A 24,854-nucleotide genomic window follows, 5' to 3' on the forward strand; every position below is an offset into this window, starting at 1 on the left:
TATTGACACACCAGACATATTTTAAATTTACCAACTGAAAGCCTCCAGTAATTCCTGTTATCCCTTATCCTTGGTGTTTAGCTACCACATGTTTTCCATGATCATAATCAGTTTGATGTTAGTTAGGGTTCCCAACTTTATTTTTATCATTTAATATGAAACTATTTTTTTTATTCAATGAATAATTCACAAGATTTGAGAATGTAACATTCTTTATTGAACATACATAATTTGACAAGACATCAGATATATATGTACGCGATAAAAAAAAATGACACCTGGCGGGACTCAAACCCACATGCACTGCATTCACAGAAATATCCTTGAGCCACGTGCATCTTACCCAATCACGCTGAAATTAGTTGGTATTCATACATCTGAAGCGCTTACCAAAATGACAAAAAAGTTTGTGATAAAAAGTTGCATGTTTATACCACATTGCCGCGGCTTTTAGGTGATGCCCTTTTCTTAATCCAATAAAACATGATCTAATAAAACTTCTCCCGTGCCTCCTGCAAAGATCCTATTAGGACAAAATAACAATGGGTACCTGAGAGTCAGGAAATATATTCTGATATTTATGTAATAAAAGGCAGGAATTGTGTACAATATATTTATTTTTTTCGAATTCGTCAACACAAGACATAATTGGACATGCACATAGGCACTTATGCAGGCACTTCAGAATTTCTTTTTGAATTGCAAAAAAACATATCAACGAATGATTTGTTTCGTAAATTGTAATAAGTTTTAACACATTATTATATACAGTATATTTTATAAAACTATAATAAACATTTTCTATTTTCAAACATTGCGGTCCCACATATAAAAATAGACCTTTCTCCATCTTTCTAACTTTTTTTTACTGAAATTATCAATTTTTTTAGGCTAACTTTATAATTAATTTGGTTTACACTGACGTGCAAGTGTTTGCAGAACAATATCAATATGTATAAAGGTCATTGGTGACAAAGTCCAAACAACTATCATATTTCAAAATGTTATCCCCCAGGACTTGCAGTTTGGATATGAATGACTTATGTTCCTTCGTATTAATCTTTTCGTATCGCAGAGCTTTGATCATCTTATCCACAGCGTAATGGAGCCACAGCAAATTTGTGTACGGTTCAAAATGCTGCCATAGATTCCTAGAAAAGAATTGAACTCTTGGTTAATAAACCTGTTTGTACGTACTATTGATTACATACATACAATTGACATTTGCTAACTGCTTAGGTACCTTTCCTTCGAGGGTATGATATAAAATAAAATGATTTGATTATTAAATGTCAGGTTGCGTAGTGCATACAAAAGAAAAGTGATATTCAACATTTTGGGTAGCATGTTCTTTGACATACATAAGCATCATGGACAAAGTTCATTGTGGATGAAAAAAGACGTAATAAATTGCTAGGTATCAATAAACATTCGCTGGCATATAGGTACATAGCTATGCCTCATTCCGGAGCGCAGATAAAAATTATATATAATATACAACACCAAAACAATAAACTAATTAATCAAACATGAGAATGTATACATAATTATTATTTGTTTTCATCGCTTGGACTAAATTAGTTAGCCTCAATTTAACTGGACAGAGAAATTTGTATTTCGAACCAAAGTGTAAAAAGTGGTGGTCAGTAGAGCTTGTCATTTTTCAATTCTCAAGATTATTCTTTTTACCCTTTGTCTGCCAAAAAATTCATCAGGAAATTTAAGAAATTCTTCTGCCCAGAATTGCTCAGCTTTTATTTTACCCTTTCTGGCAGCTTTTTTTGTTTCAACTTTCGTTATTATTGCCTAGTAACATTCTCTCAAATTCTTGAGAATCTCATTGATGATTTCTCTCCCGAGAAACAGGGCATGGCTTTACTTTTGTTGCCATACATAATATAATGTCGCATCGGACAGGCTAACCCTTGTAAAGGTTAGTAATTAACTCTTTTACTCCCAGCTGATTTAGCCTAGCATATGCGAAAACTCCCAAGCGTTTTTTGACAACAAATCGTCGATTTAGTTTTTTTTAAATAACTAATTCTACACATGTTTTAAAAATTTGAAACTTTTTTTGTGTGTTCTCAATGGTGTATAAAGCAATAATAAGTAATAATATTGATAGTTTACATCAATAAAACAAAAGAAAAAAATAATGTATCAATATTTATTTAGAAATGAACGGATAAAACTATGTTTGAACAACAAAACAAGTGTGACAACATTTTTTTATTTATAATTGATATATCAAATTTTATAATATAATCTATCCTTATGTAGTAACAGAAAAAAAAATAAACATATTATTATTTCTCTATGAAATAGAATTTTTATAAAGTAATCAAAAAAAATCGTATAGTGTCAAGGTATTCAAGAATATTATTCAATTCACGAAATCGCAAGAGAATTCTATACAGTATCGACGACTAACTGATATGGAATGAAGTAATTTCAAAAAATAAGTCTCAAAGCACTAAATCATTTATAATAATATTTATATTCATGTATTTTTTCACCATCTTACCAAAAATACAGTGGCATCCATTGTTAGTTCAAAAATTACAAATTTCATTTTGTAATGTGATATATGAATCATAAAACAACTAAAAGAAATATAAGAATTTAAAATGTGTCATAAAAATAATGTTTTATTATTTTTATGACCCTCTTTGGTCTCAAGTTCGACAGCAGAGCAATTATGACTTGTGAGTTATTAGGGTATGGCATAATTATAAACAATGCTGACACTAAAATAAATGTTAGTCACCACCCAACACACAGTGAATATAATGCTTCGTCTACATGAACGAAATATGACGGGAAAAAATTTGGAATAAATCGTAAATTTGGTTCCAAACTTTCGGCCGATGGATCAGCCCAGATGGAGTTTTCGCATAGGTATGGTCGGCCGAAATATCGGCCCCGTGGGAGTAAAAGGGTTAAGCTATAAATGAAAAAGAGTAATATATACCCATTCTTCTCCCTCATGAGCCGGTAGATATCAAATTGGTAGTCACCGACAGCATTGAAGAGATCTTCGTCTGTGGCCAAATTGTTGAAAAGAGTGAGTGCCGCCCTCGGCAGCGTGATACGAGACAGAGTGAAATCGATGATGTTGGCTTTGACACCGAATGTCTCCACATCGTAATGAACGCCGTTTAAAGTGAAATCCACTACCTGATATCAAACAGAAAACACAACTCAGTCAGTATATTTCACAAACTTTTAAATTATAATGTTTTTAAATTTATATGTATAACAGTGGCGAAGGCTCCATACTAAGCAATTATTTAAAGCTTATCTTCTATTTTCAAGTATTTAATTTAAATAAATAAATATCTATATTGTCTAGGACTAGGTAATATAATAAAAATATTGATTGTCATCTATCGTCAGGATTTAGAAGTAGTAGAACGTTTAATTTAGTCAAGTTTCGAATCAAAAATAAATGACGAAAGGTCACAGACGTGAGTGCTATTTTTAGGATTATGTCGAACGTAATCCTCGCTGAATTCTCTACCGCGATTCCGTTGCCAACTTCATACATGTCTGCATATTTGTACCAGACTAGTAAGCGCTATAGGACAAGCTTACACTCTATGTTGATTTGTTTATTGTCGATGACTATCTTTTTAAACAAATAATAAATAATAAGGATGATTAAAAAAAAAAAACTATTGTGTTCGATCACATATAATTTATAAATTGTTATTAAAAATAAATATTTTATTTATTTATTATTTTTTAGGTTACTTTAGTCATAGACAAACATAACATGCTATTCACAGTTCATGTCATATTGACATTTCAAAGACGGTGATAAAGTTTTATTTTGTAATACAAAATTCAGTGTATTACTGTGTTTTGAATGTGGATAAATTATCTCATATTGTACCGAAATCATTCGTCAGTGCTTTAAATATATAAGTATTTATTAAATTGTCTAGTGTTTTCGTAGATTGCATTTAAAAAAAATCATTCCCGAGTTTGACGTTTCTTCAAAAATTAAAAATTATCAAAGCTTGACCTTCCAAGGGTTTCATTTAGATTTAAATACAGCAAAAAAACTTATAATAGACATTTTCACAACAATTTATATAATAAATATTCGTTTTTAACTGGCAGTCATTGAACAAACTTTTTTGTTGGCCATGCGTATTGTTTGCTAAAGAAAAGTGGAATTCTACTGCCATAAGTGATTTAAATAATTTGACAAATTCAGCGGTGAAACCTATGACCAGTGTGTCGTTGTCATTAGTGTGCACCTATTCATCAGTAGTAATATCGTAAGTATTATCTTCTTATTTCTCGTAAGTTACCTGACAAGTGTGCTCTTTTTCTCTGACCTCCACAGCTTACCTCTTTCCAAAAGTCACCCTTCACCACTGATGTATAATGACATATTATCTGAGAACATAGGCGCAAAAAAATACCTTCTCATTTAAAATTAAGATAACATATTAAATATGAGACTGGGAGTCATATAACCCCTAACGCAAGCCAACCAAGGTTTTGGCTAATTTATTTTGGGACAATCGCAACTAGATAGCTTTCAGTTTGTTATGAGGTCCCCCACATAACGGGTATAGAAATATTAAAATGAATTGAGTGAGATACCCGTCACCATATTTTAAAAATACCATATGGTGGTTAAAACATTATTTTTCCAAACACAGCATAGAAAGGATATAATTGTACCCTTTTGTCACAACGCATGAGCGATGCAATGAAAAAATTAAGAATTCATCATAATTTTCAAACCTAAATACTCAACTCAATCAATCGAGTCAATTTAATTTGTGCAATAGACTTGCTATAATGATAAACCATATAATTAAGGATATAAAAAGCCAGATATAGTAAAAAAAATACAATATTGCTAGGGTTAAGAAAATATAGGGAACATTACCTTATCATCAGTAGGCGTAATGAGAACATTTCCCCAATGCAAGTCCCTGTGTTCGAATTGGAATGCAGCCTCCGCCACGGCAAGTGAAATAGCCACCTATTGAAAGACACAATACCATATTAATTTTCATTTCATGTTAACATGCACTATGTAACCGGATACTAGAGCCAGCCATTCCCTAAAAACAATCTTTTACTGCATCAAAATTCAGAAACCTGCTTATTAATTAATTGTATCAGTTGGAATTTGAACCAACGGTATCTAGTATCAAGTGGAATACCAATTTCTTTATCAGAGCAATAATAAATTATTACAGCACAAATGTGTATTATGCAATGCGTGAGTCATACATGTTCTTCTGGGTAAAGTCACAAAATTGATTATCAGCTTAATCACATGGAGATTTACCTGAATAATAAAATAAATGATTCCAAATAACTGTAAACCTGATAGCACTGCGTAATTTGATTCGATCACAAAGTTCTAAGAAAATTACAGTCAACTGTAATAATGGTCTGATTTAATAAGACAGTATCTAATGAAGTGTTTTTATAACAAATTATTGAAATGATAGAATATGCAAAGTCGGTAATAACTATTACAATACATATTCATGAGCCAATATCGACATGACAGTGCACATGCAGTCCACTATATAATATTACTCGGGAGTACTGTTTTTTTTTAAGTCAAAAAAAAAAAGCAAAAAAAAATAATTAAAAACAAAACAAAAAAAAAACCTGTAAGACGATGATGATGATGATAGTGTAATCTCCTTTGTGGATGAGTGAGAATCTAGTCATGTAACAAAAAACACATGCACTGGACGCCCACCCATCCACAAAAAAAATATTAATCAAAATGAAGACAGCATCTATCTACTCACACACAAAAAAAAATATACAAATATTGAAAAACTAAACATGGGTGATACAGTCCTGTAATAATATGTATCATGTAATTTGTTTTTATACTGATCCTTTACTTAGTAGGTAATTAGGTAATAAGGTATATACCTAAATACCTTGTATAAATCGGTTGACAGTATTAATTTTTAAAACATTAAGTTGTGTGCATACGTTTTTGGTATGTGAAGGGATGAAAGTCATGTATTTATAAATCTGATAATAGTGAGCTAGACTATTTTTGGGTTTAGGAAGGCCAAACTTACATGGTCGTATTACACATATGGTATATCATTCAAAACCTTCTGTTCTGCCAGTCCACTGCATAGGTGAACTGTATAAAATCTGTAATCTATATTATAGATCGTATGCGACAGCTTCAATAATTCCTCGCTGCAAAACCGGTGAGTGAGAGGGATTCTCATGTATTAATGCGCACAGAAAATATCTAAAAGAATTTAGAAATGACTAACACGAAATACCAGCGATGATTGCTGCTTCTACTAATTTCATTAATAACCATTCATTGAGATCAAATTAACGAGATGTTACATATAAATACAAACACATAAAACAAAGCGTAACTTATAATATGCAAAATCAATCAATCTAGAATTGGACAATGACCTGATTGAGAACGCTGTAGGCTTGCGCCGCAGTGGTGAAGCGATAAGCCTCTAGATCCGTCCCGGCGTTGGCCAGCTCCAAAATGATGTAGAGCTGATCGTCCTCGAAGACGGTCGGGCAGTCGTTCTCTGACCCTTTCAGTTCGTCATACAACTCCCACAGTTCGATGAGTCGCTCGGGATAGCGACCCTCCACGCATCGCACGCCCTGCACTTTGTTGAAACCGCTAGTTTTGTTTACTTCATTGCTTCGTAGGTCACTCAATTCCCTGCAACAATTCACATAATAATATAACTATGCCATAATACATCTGTCAGAGACACGAAACGGATATTCGTTCAGTACGCCTGAGATATACAAAATTATTTCATGAGCATAAGCTGCTTCGATCGTGAGGGCGAAATATTTTATTTCAGATATTTTTTTTTATTAAAGTGAACGATATTTCACCCGGTCAAGCGTTTGTTCCACACATTTTACTAAATGTAACAAGACTCATCGATCCATGCATTAAAATGAGTTTTTTTAGTTATTGCCTTGAAATTAACACCAGCAATATCATGATACATTCAAAAGTACGGATGGGCAATGTTCCAATTATGCGAAACCGACCCAGGCTTACGTCTCTCTGTATCAAGAAGACAAATATGACACAAAATGGTGATTGGATAAGTGAAGAACTCACATAGCAGTTACAATCTCAGAGAGGATCTCTTCGAACTTCTTCTGCTGATCTCCATTCACCAATTGTTTTCCTTCGATGGGAATAATTTTCATAACAATCGGATTGGTAGGATCAGCTGCATTCTTGAACAGAAACACTTCCCCATAAACTCCTTCGCCAATTTTGCAACAATTGCGAAGTTTCCTGAAAGAAAGAAAATCAAAAATACAACATTTATGAAGATTTAAACATAAAAAAGGACTCTGTAACAATACTTGATTGTGAAGACAACAAGACTCTGAATCAACTGTAAAGATGAATGTTTTGATTCTTATCTCATACAACAGGACATAATATAAATACAAATCGACCCAATTCTTTTGACTTTACATATACATAATTAACGCATATAATATCTACTTGATAATGTAAAGTAAAATCAATAAATGTGTACTAAGGTACTAAGTATTCTAAAATATATTGGGTTGTGACTAGGTATGTCGGTTTGGGAAACTTATGAGACGTGTGACACAAAAAACGATAGAAGAAACAAATAACTCATAAATATTTTCACATAAACATCAATTAATAATGTATTCTATGACAAATTACATGCCACAATAAAAACAATAGATAATTATTACATTATGATTACGGCAACATTGTTATGTTGACTGGGTGAAAGTTATGTGTATTATTGATGCAGGATAGTTTCATAACAATACTAAATTAAGGGAAATAACCAGAGGCGTTAAATAAAACCTTATCAAGTCCAAAATAAGTATTTATGAAAGTAAAACTTTCACAGCAGATTGATTTGTAGTATCTTTCACAATGTGATCGCCTGCTTCTATCAAAAACCACAAGCATTTCAACAGTGTAACATTTACCCAACGAGTAGGTATAGGTATTTCATAATTTACAGTTACGGTTCAAACTATTTAAAAATAACGGATTGGTGGGTGGTATTATTAGAATTTTATAAGGTTCACACTCATGTTAAGGTTGTCCACTAGTCGTGAAGTGATCCATAATATGCCGCTGATGGAAATACAAGGATGTTATAATTTAGCAATCACGTCTCAAATAATAATTTTCGGCATACTACTTAAATATAAATTAAACATTTTGTACCGGCACAACTAATAAATGATGTTGTTTTTAAGTGCAAATATAGAATTACTAAATTTTAGCACAAAACCTTAATCAAACCAATGAAAAAAAATGGCTCATGGGTTGCTACTTTGGTGGTTTTGCTTTGTGCTTTGGCTGAGTAATTATGCAATATTTTAGTAAAAAGAAAAAATATAATTATATAGCAATCACATTTAAATTATAAATAGTTACTTAAATATTAGTATATTTAAGTAACTATTAATAAAATTAATATCAGTATACTGCGCCCACGCAACTTAAGCGTTGGACTATAACACCGTGGGTCCCAGGTTCGAATCCTGGGTCTGGCAAGTACACATATTGTTTTTCAATTTGTGTGAGTCAGAGTATGGACCTAACAGGTTGAGCAAGTGGCTGACATCCATTTCTCGTAAAAAAACCAAATTCTGTTAATACAAACCTCTACTCTGTGGAGGCCCGTATGATCCTATTAGGATCGGACATGGTCGGAAAAAATATTAGTATTAAGTACGATAAAGTGAATATAAAAAAACACAATCACCGCTTCTATTTCATTAATATTTGAATGCAAACTTTTGATATTTCATTTGTCGTGACTCATCTGAAGAATTGATAACGAACATCCAAAATAGTTTTTTGCTTTTATTCACAAAAATATACCTATACATAGGTATTTTGAAAGATTTATATTTTGTTGTACCTATTCATCAGATAGGTACCTATTTGCTTTGCGAAAAAATCTCTGGAAACCCTGTTATTTTATGGCTTTTCGCTGATGTTACCACTTAATGCCACATACAAGTCAAAATAATCAATTGGTAATTGTGCCGCAGAGGGAGCCCACTTAATGCCACATACAAGTCAAAATAATCAATTGGTAATTGTGCCGCAGAGGTAGCCCACTTAACACCACATACAAGTCAAAATAATCAATTGGTAATTGTGCCGCAGAGGTAGCCATGAGCTTTTTTCGATCCAAAAATCGTTAATTGAAAATTTGAAATTTTCATACATTTTGATACACCATTATCACAAACTAAGATTATATGAGGTAATATTAGGTTGGGGTAGGTTAGATTATGTTAGGTTTGGTCTAAAAAGAAAGTTGTAAAATCTCAGGGCCACCTCTGCGGCACATTTACCGATAAATTTAATGTTGTTATCTTATCAAAAGCATACCATCTTTCGATATTATATTGTTGCTCAATATTATATTAGTTTATTTTGATGGTGTCATAGGTACTCACCTTTAGTACATTGTACTACTATAAATACGTAGGCGTATGGCGTCACAGCTGACAAATACGTCATAACAGGAAGTAAAAATTGCAATAATTCTTATTAATATGAGGAAAACCAGCTTTTCTGAGAATCATGTCAGGCGTTATGCATCAATAAGAAAAAAACAACGATGAACGACATTTCGACAAACAGAAACAATCAGCCGCCATCTTCTTTTGATGAGGACGCGACAAAATAAAGGTGAAAAAATTTACCTACAGATGTATGAGTACCTAATGATTAAAGAGGTCAGGGATTAACTTACTGCTTCGGATAACATTCATCAAAGGGTAGAGGATAGGTTTGGTTGCACCTTCTCAAAACAACATCACGGGCGTCCAGTCCACTCCAGGCAGATTCAGCTACAGTTGAAAGACATGCTCCGACTACACCGCTGTTTCTATTGACTTCGGAGATAGAAAGTTTCGAAAGATTGACAGCCGTATCATTACACGTATCTGACAAGATTCCTAGAGAAAACATACAAAAAATATTTATAGCCAGAAGACAAAAAAAGTCGCGATCCAGTAAACCAGTTATTATTAAATTTCAGGGTCGCTTTTGTCGCAGACTGCGTATGTTCGAAATTGTGTTAGCCTTGATGAAAATATTCTACAATTACACTGTTTCGTAAGATTTACTCACCCGCGCAAAACAAAGGCAGATACATGCACTTGGCTTCCTTTTCTTGTATAGGAAAAACAACGGTAAATGAAGCAATTATCCCGTTATAATGGGTGTACTTCAACAACGACCACCGCCACTAGTTTCACAAACAATTGGTTAAAAAATGTTTCTCACAAAGACTATATGCACAAGACGATTACGGTCGATCAATGTGCTGATTATCTGATTCACTGATATTCGATAAGCAATAAATGAAAGTAAGAAATGAATCACACGTTTCGACGAAATCGCAACGCGTCACAGCTTACTTCCTTTCCTTTGTCTATTCAAATCAGTGTTGCCATCTTTTCACGATTCATAGTACATTATTTTTACAGAAAATCATAGTATTTGTACAAAAGTTATAGTACCCGCCGATTTTTTTTATCATCTATTTTAAATGTTCGGAAACAATATTGATATAACTTTAGAGTGGTTTGTATACAACGGTCGATGTTCCCCAAATCAATTTGGTCTGAACTGGACATGATAAAAACTTATTTTCGGATCACTATTTTTTTAGTGAGATAGTCCTGTATTTTTTATTTAAATTTTTCGGTACAGTTCGGTTATGAGGAATACAGCGGCAAACACAATTTGAAAATACCCGATATACTAGATTATTTGTTACGTTAACCTAACCAAACCTAACCTAACCCAAGCTAACCTAACCTAAACTAACAAATAATCCAGTATATCGGGTATTTTCAAAATGTGTTTTCCGCTGTATTCCTTATAACCGAACTGTACCATTTTTTCTTCTATTTATATAGTAATTCTTTTACTAGGATATGAACTCTCAACTGAGGACTATTTAGATGTACATTAAATAGGCTGTTGTTACAATCTATTTATAGAATATTAATGATTATATTATATAAAATATATATATTATTCAGGGAACTCAGAAATAATGGGAAATGAAATACATAACGGGTAAGGCGATAGCAGGTAACCGACTCGAGTAAGGAAGAATTCGGGTTAAACTTACACACGTGTCAAGAATACGTTTTACGTCGAATACTGAAAACTGCTCTCGGTTTATGCATTTACGCTCATTTAATTTTGGTGTATTTCACACACTATTTCACGTGCATAATGCGTGCTTCATTTTCGTAGGACACTCACACATTTAAAACTCTGCATCAAGATGCGGCGTATTGAATATAGCCTATCGGTTTTCTATTTATTATCTGTTCTGTGATATTATTCATAATAGGTACGTAAATAATATTAAATTATACCATGTGGTATTATAATACTTTAGATTTTCGGGATGCATTCTTTCAGAAACATTTGGATACACAAAACGCTTCCATGTTTAGTTGAGCTAAAACATTTCAAAATTAAGTGGGCCAGTATTCCCAAGGAATATATTAATAATATACTTAGTATGGTAAGGCAAAATTAGAATACTTCTGATGTCCTTACTATATTTTTCACATCGTACATTATATTATTATTCAAGTACTGTGACAGACTTGTAGTACAAAATACTATAACTATAGTACGGTTGGCAACATAATAACGCAACTGATGTGACCAGTTGAAAAATAGGAATATAATTTTAACCTCCATAAAAAAAATAGTTTATAATTTAATTATCTATAGGCAAGTTTGCTTTTGAATTATGTAGGAGACACCAGAACAGTAGGTAACGTGAAAACATTTTTATAATAATATGACCATTTAATGATTTTCATTTCAATTTAATCATTTATGTCAGGCGATATACTTTTCAAAAAATTGATTGTAATTGTTGTAAAAATTGGTGTAACTATCTGGAGCATCCAATGTTTTCTTTAATATTCCGATGCGGCATTTCTAAAACGACAGGCAAGGACGACACAAACGTACACTAATGATCCTTATAATTATGACCGTTAAGTCACGCGCATTCAATAACCGCTTGTGGATGCGACAGGTCATAATAACTCACAGGTGAACACACTTCCTGTGAGCCAGGTGTTTACTGCTAGACACAAAGTGTGGAGTGTCTGGGCATGAGGCACGTATCTGTTAAAGTGTGGTAATCTGCAGTTGAAGCAAAGAAAAGCTATAAATAGTTGGCGGAGTAAAAGTCAGTGGTATTTGCTAGTTTTTAACCCCACTCCCTCCCGCCGCATTAAAAATTATTAAATATGTTAAATAGATCTCATATTCGAAAATCATAAGGACAATGCAAAAATTCTACATAACTTTCTAATAGCTTACCACTAATTGACTGCCTTATAATTGTTGCTTCACAAGAATCTAAATCCAGCCGACTGTGATCTTGATCCTCCTGTAAAAAAACATTTTATTATTGCAAAGCTAATTAGATAAATCAAATTTTAAATCTTTTGAGGTGACAGCAGGACTAAAACAAGGCGACTCCTTATCACCCATGCTGTTCAACTTAGCTTTAGAGAAAGCCGTTAGAGAAGCTCTGAAAGCAGAAGGTGGAGTTACCCTGAATGGGTCCCATAAAATATTGGGCTACGCAGATGATTTGGTGGTGCTCGGAGAATCTGAAGAAGAATTCAGAGATATTTTCACTCCTCTGGAGGACACAGCGAAAAGGTTGAACCTACGAGTAAATGTGGGAAAGACCAAGTATTTGAAAATGACAAGAGGCATTGAACCCTCTGGAAACATTGGAATAAGAAACTCCTCGTTCGAGAGAACCTCTCTCTTCAAGTACTTGGGCTCCAACATTACCTCTAAAAATGAAATGTCCCTAGAGCTCTCTGACCGACTGAGAAGTGGAAATGCAGCGTACTTCGCGCTGAGTCGTCTGTTCAGGTCCAAAATGCTGTCCATCAAAACGAAATTCCGGGTGTATAACGTGGTCATCAAGCCAATCGTCATGTATGGATGTGAAACGTGGGGTTTAACAGAAAAACAAGAAAAGGCGCTCCAAGTGTTTGAAAACCGAATCCTCCGGAGAATACTTGGACCCGTCAATGAGAACCACCGGTGGCGCATCCGCACAAACGCTGAGCTCTTCGACCGATTCCAACCTAGAATCACTAATATTCTGAGGTCAAGAAGGCTCAGATGGGCGGGCCACGTTGTACGATCTGAAAGATCTAGAACTCTCTATAGGATTTACAAAGGCACACCAGCTGGCACTCGACCTCTTGGCCGCCCTCGACGGAGATGGGCGGACAACATTCAAAGGGATGCGGAAAGGCTGGGGATAGTCAACTGGGAAGAGAGAGCGCTGGACAGAGATTCCTGGAGAAACGTTGTGCAGTCGGCCATGGACCTGAACGGCCCCTAGCGCCAGTTTAATAATAATAAATTTTAAATAAAGTATTTTTAAAACACCCTGTTGATCTCGTTTTCCCTGCAACACAGCTGTCAAATGGACCAGAGCAGTGTATGAAATCCTTATGACTATCGATCCGTCTTGTGGACAAATTAAAAATTCCAGTGCGTGGATTACAAAGGAAAAAAAAATATATTTCCAATATTTTCATGGCTTGTGAATAGGTATATTGTTTGTTATTCCTAAATTGTATTATTCTAAATAATATTTTTTTTCGACCATGCCTGATCTAATAAGATCATATGGGCCTCCACAGGGTGGAGGTTTGTATTAACAGATTTTGTTTTTACAAGAAATGGATGTCAGCCACTTGCTCAACAAGTCCATACTCTGACTCGTACACAAATTGGAAAACAATATGTACTTGCCAGACTAAGGATTCGAACCTGGGACCCACGACTTTACAGGTCAACGCTTAAGCCACACCATGACTCATCGTGACCAATGTAATGATGTCTCGTGGATCTAGGCAAACCATACACTGCTTATGGGCGGCGAACAAACGAAGAAAGAAAAGAGAATTATACAATTTTTCACAGTACCTATATCGTTGAAATAAGATTTTTTTCGTCTGCGGTGGTGTCAAAATCTACCTGTCCAATATTCAGGAAATATGCATGACAGAAGTATAAAGGTTATTATTAATTGCATTTTCCCGGTCATAGCACGTAAAAATAAAAAAAATGTACACTCTTTAATAATTTCAGAAAAATATCTAGCGCTCCAGTTCGTAAAATTTTCCATTTCAAGCTTTCAGAGCAAATTTAAAAAATGAAATCCATTCATAAATGTAACACTATTGTATCTACAATGAACATATAGAAAGATTGAGTCTACGGAGTTGACTTGAACTCAAAGTGGAGAAAACAAACTTATTAAAAAAACTTAAGAGGGTAATAGGCAAACAGCCCATCTGCAAACATGTTGAAGCAGAAGGTCATTTCATTTTGAAAAACATATAAAGTGAATCTGTATACTGTTTTATAATGCAAGATTTCAGAACGTCATCAATGAATTATACCATTAATTAATATTTTAAAGAATTTTATGTTTATCGAGAGAACTTTTTTAAATAAGAACTTTCCCCGTTAGGTCACACAGGATCACGAATCCCAGTACATTAGCTGTTATAAAGACAAAAGCAAATGGTTTTAAAAATGCTGACATGGGAGCATTGTTGCTATTGCATTCCAGCGCATCTATTCTATACACAAGACTGCTTTTGGTCCGCTACGGCAGCTAGATAGGGTAGGAAAGTATCGAATTATTAACATTTATCGTAACAATTACAATAATTTAGTTATAATTGTTACAATAAGTACTATGTTTTAACAGCACCTCTCTTGGCTGTGATAAATTTTAGACAGAGATAGACAGTTTTGATAGTTCAGACAGCTAACTTATTGTAATTGTTACAATAAGTGTTAATATTTCGATACTTTCCTACCCTATTTAGCTGCTGTAAAGGCCGGAAGCAGTCTTGTGTATAGAATAGATGCGCTGGGCGGGATTTTTAACTTTTTAACATAGGGTAAAATATACCAACAAGATGACAATAATAATTATTGCTTAGCAAACTAAATTTTAGGGGCAAGACTTATGCATTATTATTCCAAAAATATTAAAGTAATATAAGTAAAATAATAGCAGTTTACTTACTTCAACTATTGTTATTGAGCATAATCTGTGGGTTTGATGGCCATCTGGATAATTACCCATGAAGCTCATATGGGAATACGACATATCTAGAAAAATATCAGCAAATTATTTTTCTTCCCCCAAACAAGTAAAATAAAACAATGATTCAATTGGTCGATGGTGTGCGTGCGGATGTTTAGCCCTACTAGTGCTACTAATTACCTGGCAGTCGGTGTGCCCGTAGCGCTGACAGCGGTATACGTATTAGTACGCATACATTCCATGAACCGAATCATTGTTTTGTTTTTACTGTAAGTATCTTAATATGTGCCTAATAATAAATTAATTATAAACATGTTTGTATCTTACAAAAATATGTTAAGTACTAAGATCCAATTAACTGCAAATCATTTTGCATTGCAGATTTATTTAAATTTATTAAAAAAACTTACATTCATGTTACAATCCTAAAATAAGTTTCCTCGTACAATGAATCAACATTATTGTACATAAAATCGCATAAATTAGTATATTGTACTGAAAAAAACAAGTCCATTTTTTTTCAAAAATGCTTTCAATGCTGCCAACGCAAAGAATACAATTCCTATAAAAATATATAGCGGTAGCTGAAAAAGTATTTAATGCACTTACCCATATTCATTTGGCGGTCATGCAATATTGCAAGACTCTCCCTATATTTGCGTCCTTTCAAAACATTCTCATTACAAGCTTTTTGGGTATCATCGAAAGTATGATTCGCAGCATTTAATTCTCGGTGCATGCTCAGTGAGCGTGCATATTTTTTTCCTGGCAGAAGGTATAAAGATCTTTGTGTTGATACAGATTTTTGCAAATCATATGATTCTATTGTTGTACTCATATCCTGATTTCTAAAATTTTTTTCAGGAGAATGGTTTAGTTCACTAATACTCAATCTCGACATATCAATATTTCCTAATTCATCTGTGTCACCGACACATTTACTTTCTGAAACATCATGTTTATTGTAAAAGCTTTCGTCGTCTGAATCTATTGTGAAGTTTGTTGTTTTTCTTCTAGTAACATAGATATCCTCATTATCGATTGTGTTTCTTACGGTAGCATTCGAATCAATATTACTAGTTGATTCATTTTCTTCAGTGACTGTCTGTGAACTGTACGTTTCTTCAAAGGGTAGATGTACATCATTAATCTGACTACAGTTTTTTAAGGACCGGAAGCTCTGAGTTGATTTTCTTTTTGGGTTTGAATTACTTTCAATATACCCATTGCTTCTGTACTTTTTAGTTACATTAAAGTTGGGACTATTTTTATATGATTTCTTGTTTCTTAAAACTATCGGAGATCCAGTTTTAGGTGTGCTTGAATTAAAATTTTCATTATCGTTTGATGCAAATACTGAAGTGTCCGAATTATTTGCTAGCGAGTTATTATCAATAGAAATTGATTTAAAAGGGTTTTTCTTATTTTTATTACTATTTATGGATTCATTTGACTTAGGGAATAAAGCAAGTTTGCAAAGGATGTTTTCTTTTTTACTATTCATGCTCGAAAATGAAGTAAAACTTTCATTCGATTCAAACATATCGGGACTGGTTATGCCAATTTCATCACCGCCACTTTGTTGTGGAAAACCCAGAAAATCTGATTCTTCATCAGAAGGCAACCAATGCTTGCTAATCTCTTCTTCACTACAAACTTCTCCTACACAATCCTCTCTTTCTATGATGACCTGCGGCAATAATGTAGATAATTTGGGGTCTACACATGATTTCTCCGAAGAATCATTTTTACTCCTCGTCAATATCTCGTGGAAGTGATCCGACTCTTCTTCAGAAGGCAGCCAATACTTGCTACTTTCTCCTTCACTACAAACTTCTCTTCGACAATCGACTCTTTCTATGATGACCTGCGGCAATAATGTAGATAATTTGGGGTCTACACATGATTTCTCCGAAGAATCATTTTTACTCTTCGTCAATATCTTGTGGAAGTGATCCGACTCTTCATCAGAAGGCAGCCAATACTTGCTACTTTCTCCTTCACTACAAACTTCTCTTCGACAACCGACTCTTTCTATGATGACCTGCGGCAATAATGTAGACAATTTGGGGTCTACACATGATTTCTCCGAAGAATCATTTTTACTCCTCGTCAATATCTCGTGGAAGTGATCCGACTCTTCATCAGAAGGTAGCAAATTTTTGCAACTTTCTTTTTCACTACTAACTTCTCTTCGACAATCGACTCTTTCTATGATAACCTGCGGGAATAATGTAGATAATTTGGGGTCTACACATGATTTCTCCGAAGAATCATTTTTACTCATCGTCAATATCTCGTGGAAGTGATCCGACTCTTCATCAGAAGGTAGCAAATTTTTGCAACTTTCTTTTTCACTACTAACTTCTCTTCGACAATCGACTCTTTCTATGATAACCAGCGGTAATAATGTAGATAATTTGGGGTCTACGCATGATTTCTCAGAAGTATCATTTTTACTATTGGTCAATATCTGGTGCAAATGATCTGATTCATCTCTAGGCAGATTGATCGAAGGACACTCGGTTTCAATTTGACTCGTATCCATACAACACAGAGATAACATGGGAGAATTCGGAATGTCAAATCTTTTAAGATAAATTTCATCGTCAGATATGATGATAGCTGATAAGTCTTGCGGCAGAACATTAGATTGCGTGTCAGTCTTTTCATTGGGCGTACTACAAGGTAATATTTTTTTAATTCTCGGAGTAAAGCACGCAGACAATTTTGACAAATCAAATCTTTTGGAAGACAAAGCCAATTTATTCTTCAAATCGTTTGATTGGAAACATTCAGAATATTTAGTTTTTTCATTGATTTCGGTCTCTGCTAACGATTTATCCATACAATTTAATACTTCTTGTTTGTTCAACAATCCAATAATATTATGAGATCCGTCTCGTGTTTGAGATACGTGAATAAACTGATTAGATATATGAAAATCATGGTGGAAATCACCGGTTTCCTTGTTCAGTTTTTGTGATGAAAATATTTTATTCTTCTTTTTCTTTCTCTTTTTGGGCCGTATGGTTTGGGTTGACGGCTTAGCAGTAGCTGTAACTGAACAAAAATAATAATTATAAAACTTCCATCACCGGCAATGATGTTGAAATATTCCATAGGATATCCAAAACTTTTGTCTTCAAGAGTAATAATTGATATCGATAATGACTGATTTATTTAAGTAGAATTAACAACGATAATTTTTTTTCAAAACCATTAACTTATTCATGGCTTAAGAACCTCTGTGATCAATATGAGTGTAGCTCCACTGAACTATATTCCGGGTAGCAGATGATAAGGCTAAGATCACCTTGATGGTGGCCAACCTCTGCTAGGGGATGGCACAATAAGAACAATTAACCTATAACTGGATGTGTCTAATGTGTCTAACAAACACAAGATTGATTAACTAGCAACGGTTAAATAATTTTAGGGTTGCAATTAAATGCACATAAAATTTGACTAAAATCACACAAGTAAAAATAGTTTTCATGTCTATATAAAATTATCTCTTAGTTAAAGTAATCAATCCAAGGAAAGTGTTTGAACGAAGTTCAAACATTTGCACATCACAATTAATAGAATGCATAATATATTGTGTTGATAGCATAAATAATAAAATAATGCTACAAATTTTCGAAAGTGAATCTTTGGCGATTTGATCCTAGCAAATTTTTATTCATGGAAAAATTTCTTTCCACTCGGTTATACAGATGTTATTATTGCGTATGTAAATAAAACTATTTCTGAAATAGAAAAAATTGAAACATCTGATGGATTTCCTAAAACAGCTTTAATATTCTGCAGCGCTTCAAGTCCAGTATTTTTATTTAAAATACTATTTAATTTCATACTTATTCTAGCACCTGTATTGTTTAAAATATTAATTTGCTCCACTACTAGTGACTTTGTAGATGATTCTAACATTTCAATTGTGTTGAAGTGTTATTGTGTAATTAATTTTGTATTTATGTGAAAATATGTGCTTAAACCTAAAATATGTAAAAATTTGTGGAGGGCCATATGATCCTATTAGGATCGGACATGGTCGAAAAAAAAAATAATTAAAATAGGGCTTAAATGTTTCAAGATTATAATATAATTTAATTTGATTTTTGTGGGGCCACTCAAAAAAAATATTTAAATACCTAAGAATCCTAAGCCTATTTATGACCTTAATGTCATAAAGTAATAAAACAAATACAAAACCTTGGTCCATGGTGATTTTGTATTTCCATCTTATTAATCCGTTTTGTGAATTGACAGACATATTGCTAAAGGTACTATATCGATACAAAATATTATTCAAATTGAAGCGAAACCTGTTGATGAAAACAAGTCAGAGTTGCCAGATGGAGTAGATTTCTAAAATTTTGTGGATCTTAGATAAATTAAGTAAAAAAAAACTAAGTACTAACTTTTGCATACAAAATTCAAACTTTGCCCACATGTTACATAAAAATACCTATACATAAATTAAATAAAAAATATTTTTCTTTTTAATATACTTAAATATATTTAAAAATAATAAATGTCTCAAATTGCAAGCTTTGTCATTTTCCGCTTGGTGACTCTAATGTACAAAATAGTGAATTGTAAAGTATATATTGTTGTCTATAGATCAACTTTTTTTTTATTGTATTATTGTTAAAAATACTAGTGGCTAACACATATCTGAGCTAGACAGTTTTGCAGATAATTATTATGGTATGATGGTAAAAATTTATATTACCGATTCTAGAACCATCAAGGTTGGGTTAGGTTAGGTTAGGCTATAATTTTATAGTGTTACATACAATTCTAAGGACTTTGGCGGGGGTCGGGGGCATATAAATATACCTGAAAGTGCAGGACAATCCATAGTTCTGCAGATTGTCGCAAAGACATCCGCAGTCATATATTCTTATGCAGCACCGTGAAGTTAATTACAGTTAGTAGATAATATTAAAACAGTAACATTAAAATTAAAGCAAATAATGAGAATGCACTTACAACATGGCTTGAGTGATTCATCTTTACTCGTCTCTTTTGAAAGTGAATTTTCGGAAGTATCAGGAGTCAAGTTTATTTTCGGATCAAAGGATAGAAGTTTCCGATAAGGAGCATCAGATCCTTGTCTAAAAATATAAATCAATTTATAATATTCGGTAAACTTTCTCACCCTACAACGGTGCTACATGACTGATCAATGCTTTGCAGAATTATCAATTAATTAGTGCATATTAGAGTAAAGATACAGAACAGAGTATTGGTTTTGTGGTTGTGGTGTTTTACGGTTTTCTAAGCCAAATCAAAATCTAACATAACCTACTAAAAAATAAGCCAAAACTTAACAAAACCTGTTTACAGTTACAGTAGGTTATGTTAGAGTTACAGTAGGTTATGTTAAGACAGTACAGTCGTCAAGAACCGATCCAGCATTAAAAACATAAGACAATAAAAATACATGATATAAGATTTCAATATTATCAAAGTTTTCTGTTACTATATTCATGCTGGGATATGATGATTTATTTTCAAATGCAAGAATAGAGTTTTTAAGTCATAGTTGAGTAATTTTATATCCAAAATTATTATCTCGCGCGTTAAAGTGTAGAGAAACGCGGAACAACATGGCCTAAGTGAGGCGTCACACGAGTGATGAAAAAAAATCCTGGAAATAGGAAAAATAAAGAACACTTGTAATTTTTATATAAATATATCTATTTTTCAAAAGAATCATAATACTTAATATTATATTGTTTTATTCATAAGATGTTTGTTACATAAAACGTATGAATTCTTGCATTTCACTTGTCTCTTACGTTTTGGATTACTTTTATATCTTAAAAGATCACGACTACAATAATAATATGGAGTACAATAATAAGTTAACTTATTTTTCAAAAATCCAGTTAGAATAAGATTTGAGAGCTTTTTAAAGGTCTTCTGGCCAAAAAAAATCCGGGATATTTAAGAGATTAAATACATCCAGATTGAATGTTAAATGTTAAGAGATAGTGTATAGTCCAAGGCTAGAGTGTAATCGGGAAGTAAAGCATTTGGTAATCGTGCCACAAATGCCGTCATGAGCTTTTATGATTATTTTTTTACGAAAACAGTTTTTTCCATATATTCAACTATAAATATTAAATAACTTTTTCTGTCTGCGCATAGGCTTTTCGATCCAATAATTATTTAAAATTTTCATACATTTTGATGCATCATTATCACAAACTACGATTATATTAGGTAATATTAGGTTGGGGTAGGTTAGATTAGGTTTGGTTTGGTCTAAAAAGAAAGTTGTAAAATCTCACGACCACTTCTGCGGCACTCAGGTATGATTGTGCATTGCTACTTACATCGATTCAAAAAGTAGTTTGTCGAAGGGATCTGAGTTGTTTCGTTTTACATGTAGAGAGCGATCTGTACTACTATCTGATACACTTAACTGCAAAACGCGACTCGAATGCCGATCGTCTCTCTCCTTTTTTGAGAGGGGTCTCTTCGGTTTTGATGCAGAAGGTTTGGGTAAATCGCATTGATTTTTCTTTGCGTACAGTTTTATATTATTCAAGTTGAACGCGTCAAACATACTAGTATCTGGAACATTGCGCCAAATATCACGCAGTTTAATTATTCCAGACTGATTTTTCTTGCAACTATAGGTTTTTCTTCCTTTTCTTGACATGTTGACTGGCGACTTCATACACTTTATTGGTTAATTTCTATTTCTTATAGATTATTAGATTATTCTGAAAAAGTTTGTCTTAAAACTGTCAAACATTCAAAAACGAAGAAAAAGAAATAGAATTCTATCTGGCAAACATACCCAGTGTTGCCATCTTTTCAAATTGGAATTATAGTATAGAGCGAGAGCCTCTAAAATCATAGTTTTGTGGGGAAAATATACTACGCGTTGTCATCACTGTTGAAAATGTATAGTAGGTTTTTGTTTCTCAGAAAAAATAACCTAGAATATGAGAAACTCGAGATCCCTTATAATTTCATTTTAAACCAAAGTCAAGGGATTTTTTTACGTTTTTCGACCAATTTTTTTTTCAAATTCTCCAAATCTTCTTATTATTCGAATTTGACTTTGAAGTCCTCGAGATAGGGTTTGCTCTTTCTTCTTTGCGTGAGGTTATATTCTACTAATTTATTTTTCTTTTTCTTGTCGTTGGTCATTCCTCCCTTTTTATTTACTGGTCATACCCGCGCGTCTATTTTTTTGTAGGGAGTTTGGGACCCCTTTGTCTTCACATTCTGGATTTGACTTTCTTATTGTTTACATGTTGCGTCTGACAGTTCATTCTAACTATCAAAAAAAAAATATCTTGGACGAACGTTAAGTGAGAGTTAAGTGAACGTTAAGTGGTCAGTGATTATGGCGCAACATCTGAATGACCGTGAGGAGGGTATTCTAAAAGCAACACCAGACGGCGAGCAGAACTGCTACAGGAGGAAAAGTTCAACGTACAAGCGTCGATTAAGATGGTGATGTTTGAGGTATCTTCGTTACGTACCATATTTCAGCAGAGGGGCCCGGCAAGGAGTAGCACAACGCCCAAAAAACAATTCTTGGTGGCCCCTACGGTCGTAGAGTTAGGTCTAAATGACAAGTTGCGTCGGTGCGACCACTCGTCATCAGCTAACTATCTGATGGAGAGGACCATCGCGGCCCTCAAGAATGCGATGTTTTCCCAACGGGACAGCTTCTGGAAGGGTATGCAATGGGTAGTGGATTGGGCAACCAATCCTCAAAACATCATAACAGCGATGGGCCTGTACCAAAAAATCGAAGAGTGTATTGGGGACAACGCATAATAAAATTAGCGAGAACATGACTCAGATCCTTACCGGAAGGATACCTTCACTCGGGAGGCACTATCAAGGATTCCTCCAAGCTCAGAGTCCCGGAAGGCTCTCGAACTCACATTATGGCCGGGGTACTCCCAAAGGGCGACGTCCTGTAGGAAGGAAGTTCTCCATCGGAGGTACGAGCTCCACCAGGGATCCGTACTCTAAGCGGAGGTGACCGCATCTGGATGACCAACAACATTGGGGGCCGCCTAAGAGACTTTCGGGGAGTCTGGATGGCGTAGTGTACCACCCACAAACATTGGTAAAAATAATAGCCGTAGCCCGCATACCTTTTGTGCGGACACCACCATTGCTAAGTCCTTCTTTACTTTTACGGAATGAATTTCAAACGCAACAATCAGCAGAGGTTACTCTCGAGATCGAGGACTTAAAGAACTCAGGGGTTCTAGAAGAAGCGGGTCCAACCCACAGTTTTCTCTCAACCCTGTTTCTGATCAAGAAACAAGACGGGACCCTACGCACTGTTTTCAACCGAAAGTGTTTGAATGCGTTCCTACAGCCAAAGTCATTCAAACTAATTCACCATTACGAGGTTCCAGCCGTTTTATAAACAGAAGACTGGCTAGTAATCATAGATCTAAGCCATGCGTACCTCCAGGTACCCATGGCTTCTCAACATCGCCAATTAGTTCGACTAACCTACCAAGGGGAGCTCCTACAATTCACGTGTCTCCCGTTCGTGATGTCAGCCACTCCGATTATGTTTGCATCCCTGACCAATTGGGTCGCCGAACGTCTACGAAAGAATGGCTGAGAATATTCACTTACCAGACGACTTCTTAGTAGTCACCCAATCCGAGAAACAATCTCGGTTCAGGTGGAATACAGGATAACCTTCCTACAGTCTTTAGGGTGGTTAATAAATATTAAAAGATCCTGTCTGAACTCAAGCCAACAATGAGGGTTCCTGGACATCATGTGGGGCACACACAACAAGCGGGGGTTTCTGTCGCCGGAGAAGTGTGTAGCACTCCGTCACCATCTGCTAATGAAGGTACAAAAAGGCAGTTGGTCTCTCAGACAGGCACATACCAATTCCTTCTGGGGCGACTCAACTTCACATCCTGCCTCCATGAGGAAGGTTGCATTGCCGACGGCTACAACGCTCCAGTTATCAATATGGCCGAGGTCCCATCCTCGCCAATTGATGACAATCCTACCACAGGCCCAACAGGACATCATGTGGTGGCCCTAGGCGATAGGATCCTCAGATTTGACACAACGCAGGTACAAAAAGGCAATTGGTCCCTCAGGCAGGCACATGTTCAATCCCTTCTGGGGCGACTTAACTTCGCATCTTACCTCCACGAGGAAGGTTGAATTGCCGACGGTCAATCAACATCGACAATCGACATCAATATTGTCGAGGTCCCATACTCGCCAATAGGCGACAATCCCACCACAGGCCTAACAGGACACCATGTGGTGGCTCCAGGTGATAGGTTTCTCAGAGTTCAATCACTTCCTGACGACAGACGCAGCCGACACAGGCTAGGGAGCCCAACTGAATGAACACCACCTATCAGGTACGTGGGAACGAGAGCAGTTAGCATGGCATGGCATTCCAACTGGAAGGAAATGTTTTCAATTCAATCTCGGGTACAATCAATCATAGGATCAGATCTGCTTCTGCAGACAGACAACAGTGGTGGCATACATCAACAACGAGGGTGGCACAAAATCTGTCACCCTCTTAAACCTATGCCGACAGCTGATACTAGTATTTATCAGTCGAGCCAACATCACGTTTACTGCACAATACTTCCGCACAAATTACAACTGCGTGGCAGATCATCTCTC

The 24,854-nt window shown here is 34.7% G+C and overlaps 1 protein-coding gene across 2 annotated transcripts; it reads right to left on the minus strand.

Annotated features, from left to right (window-relative positions):
• Positions 1-599: 599 nt before the first annotated feature.
• Haspin (haspin) lies at positions 600-22,010 on the minus strand. 2 transcript variants are annotated; one of them, XM_085941946.1, is made up of 11 exons: positions 21,533-22,010; positions 20,181-20,305; positions 15,792-18,245; positions 15,162-15,247; positions 12,404-12,473; positions 9,789-9,993; positions 7,127-7,309; positions 6,442-6,709; positions 4,910-5,005; positions 2,972-3,177; positions 600-1,151 (listed from the first exon to the last, which is right to left on the minus strand). In XM_085941946.1, the coding sequence occupies exons 1-11, from the start codon at positions 21,877-21,879 to the stop codon at positions 947-949; spliced, it is 4,245 nt and encodes a 1,414-aa protein (XP_085798072.1). In that variant the 5' UTR covers positions 21,880-22,010; the 3' UTR covers positions 600-946. The 2 variants fall into 2 exon arrangements, with proteins under 2 accessions (XP_085798072.1, XP_085798073.1); XM_085941947.1 differs by lacking the exons at positions 12,404-12,473; positions 15,162-15,247; positions 15,792-18,245; positions 20,181-20,305; positions 21,533-22,010 and adding an exon at positions 10,169-10,478.
• Between the last annotated feature and the right edge of the window lie 2,844 nt (positions 22,011-24,854).

The sequence above is a fragment of the Rhyacophila brunnea genome, unplaced genomic scaffold (assembly GCF_057557595.1).
Source record: "Rhyacophila brunnea isolate RB1 unplaced genomic scaffold, BYU_Rbru_1.0 scaffold_14, whole genome shotgun sequence".
NCBI lineage: Eukaryota > Metazoa > Arthropoda > Insecta > Trichoptera > Rhyacophilidae > Rhyacophila > Rhyacophila brunnea.

What these genes read in the sequence shown, in the direction of transcription:
- Haspin (XM_085941946.1), bottom strand. Translation starts at nt 21,879, where the DNA reads ATGAAGTCGCCAGTCAACATGTCAAGAAAAGGAAGAAAAACCTATAGT. An exon ending in TGACCGCCAAATGAATATGG is followed by an intron (nt 15,248 to 15,791) that starts GTAAGTGCATTA and finishes ATATTTTTCTAG; the next exon opens with ATATGTCGTATTCCCATATG. An exon ending in TTACGCCTACTGATGATAAG is followed by an intron (nt 3,178 to 4,909) that starts GTAATGTTCCCT and finishes GTTTGATATCAG; the next exon opens with GTAGTGGATTTCACTTTAAA.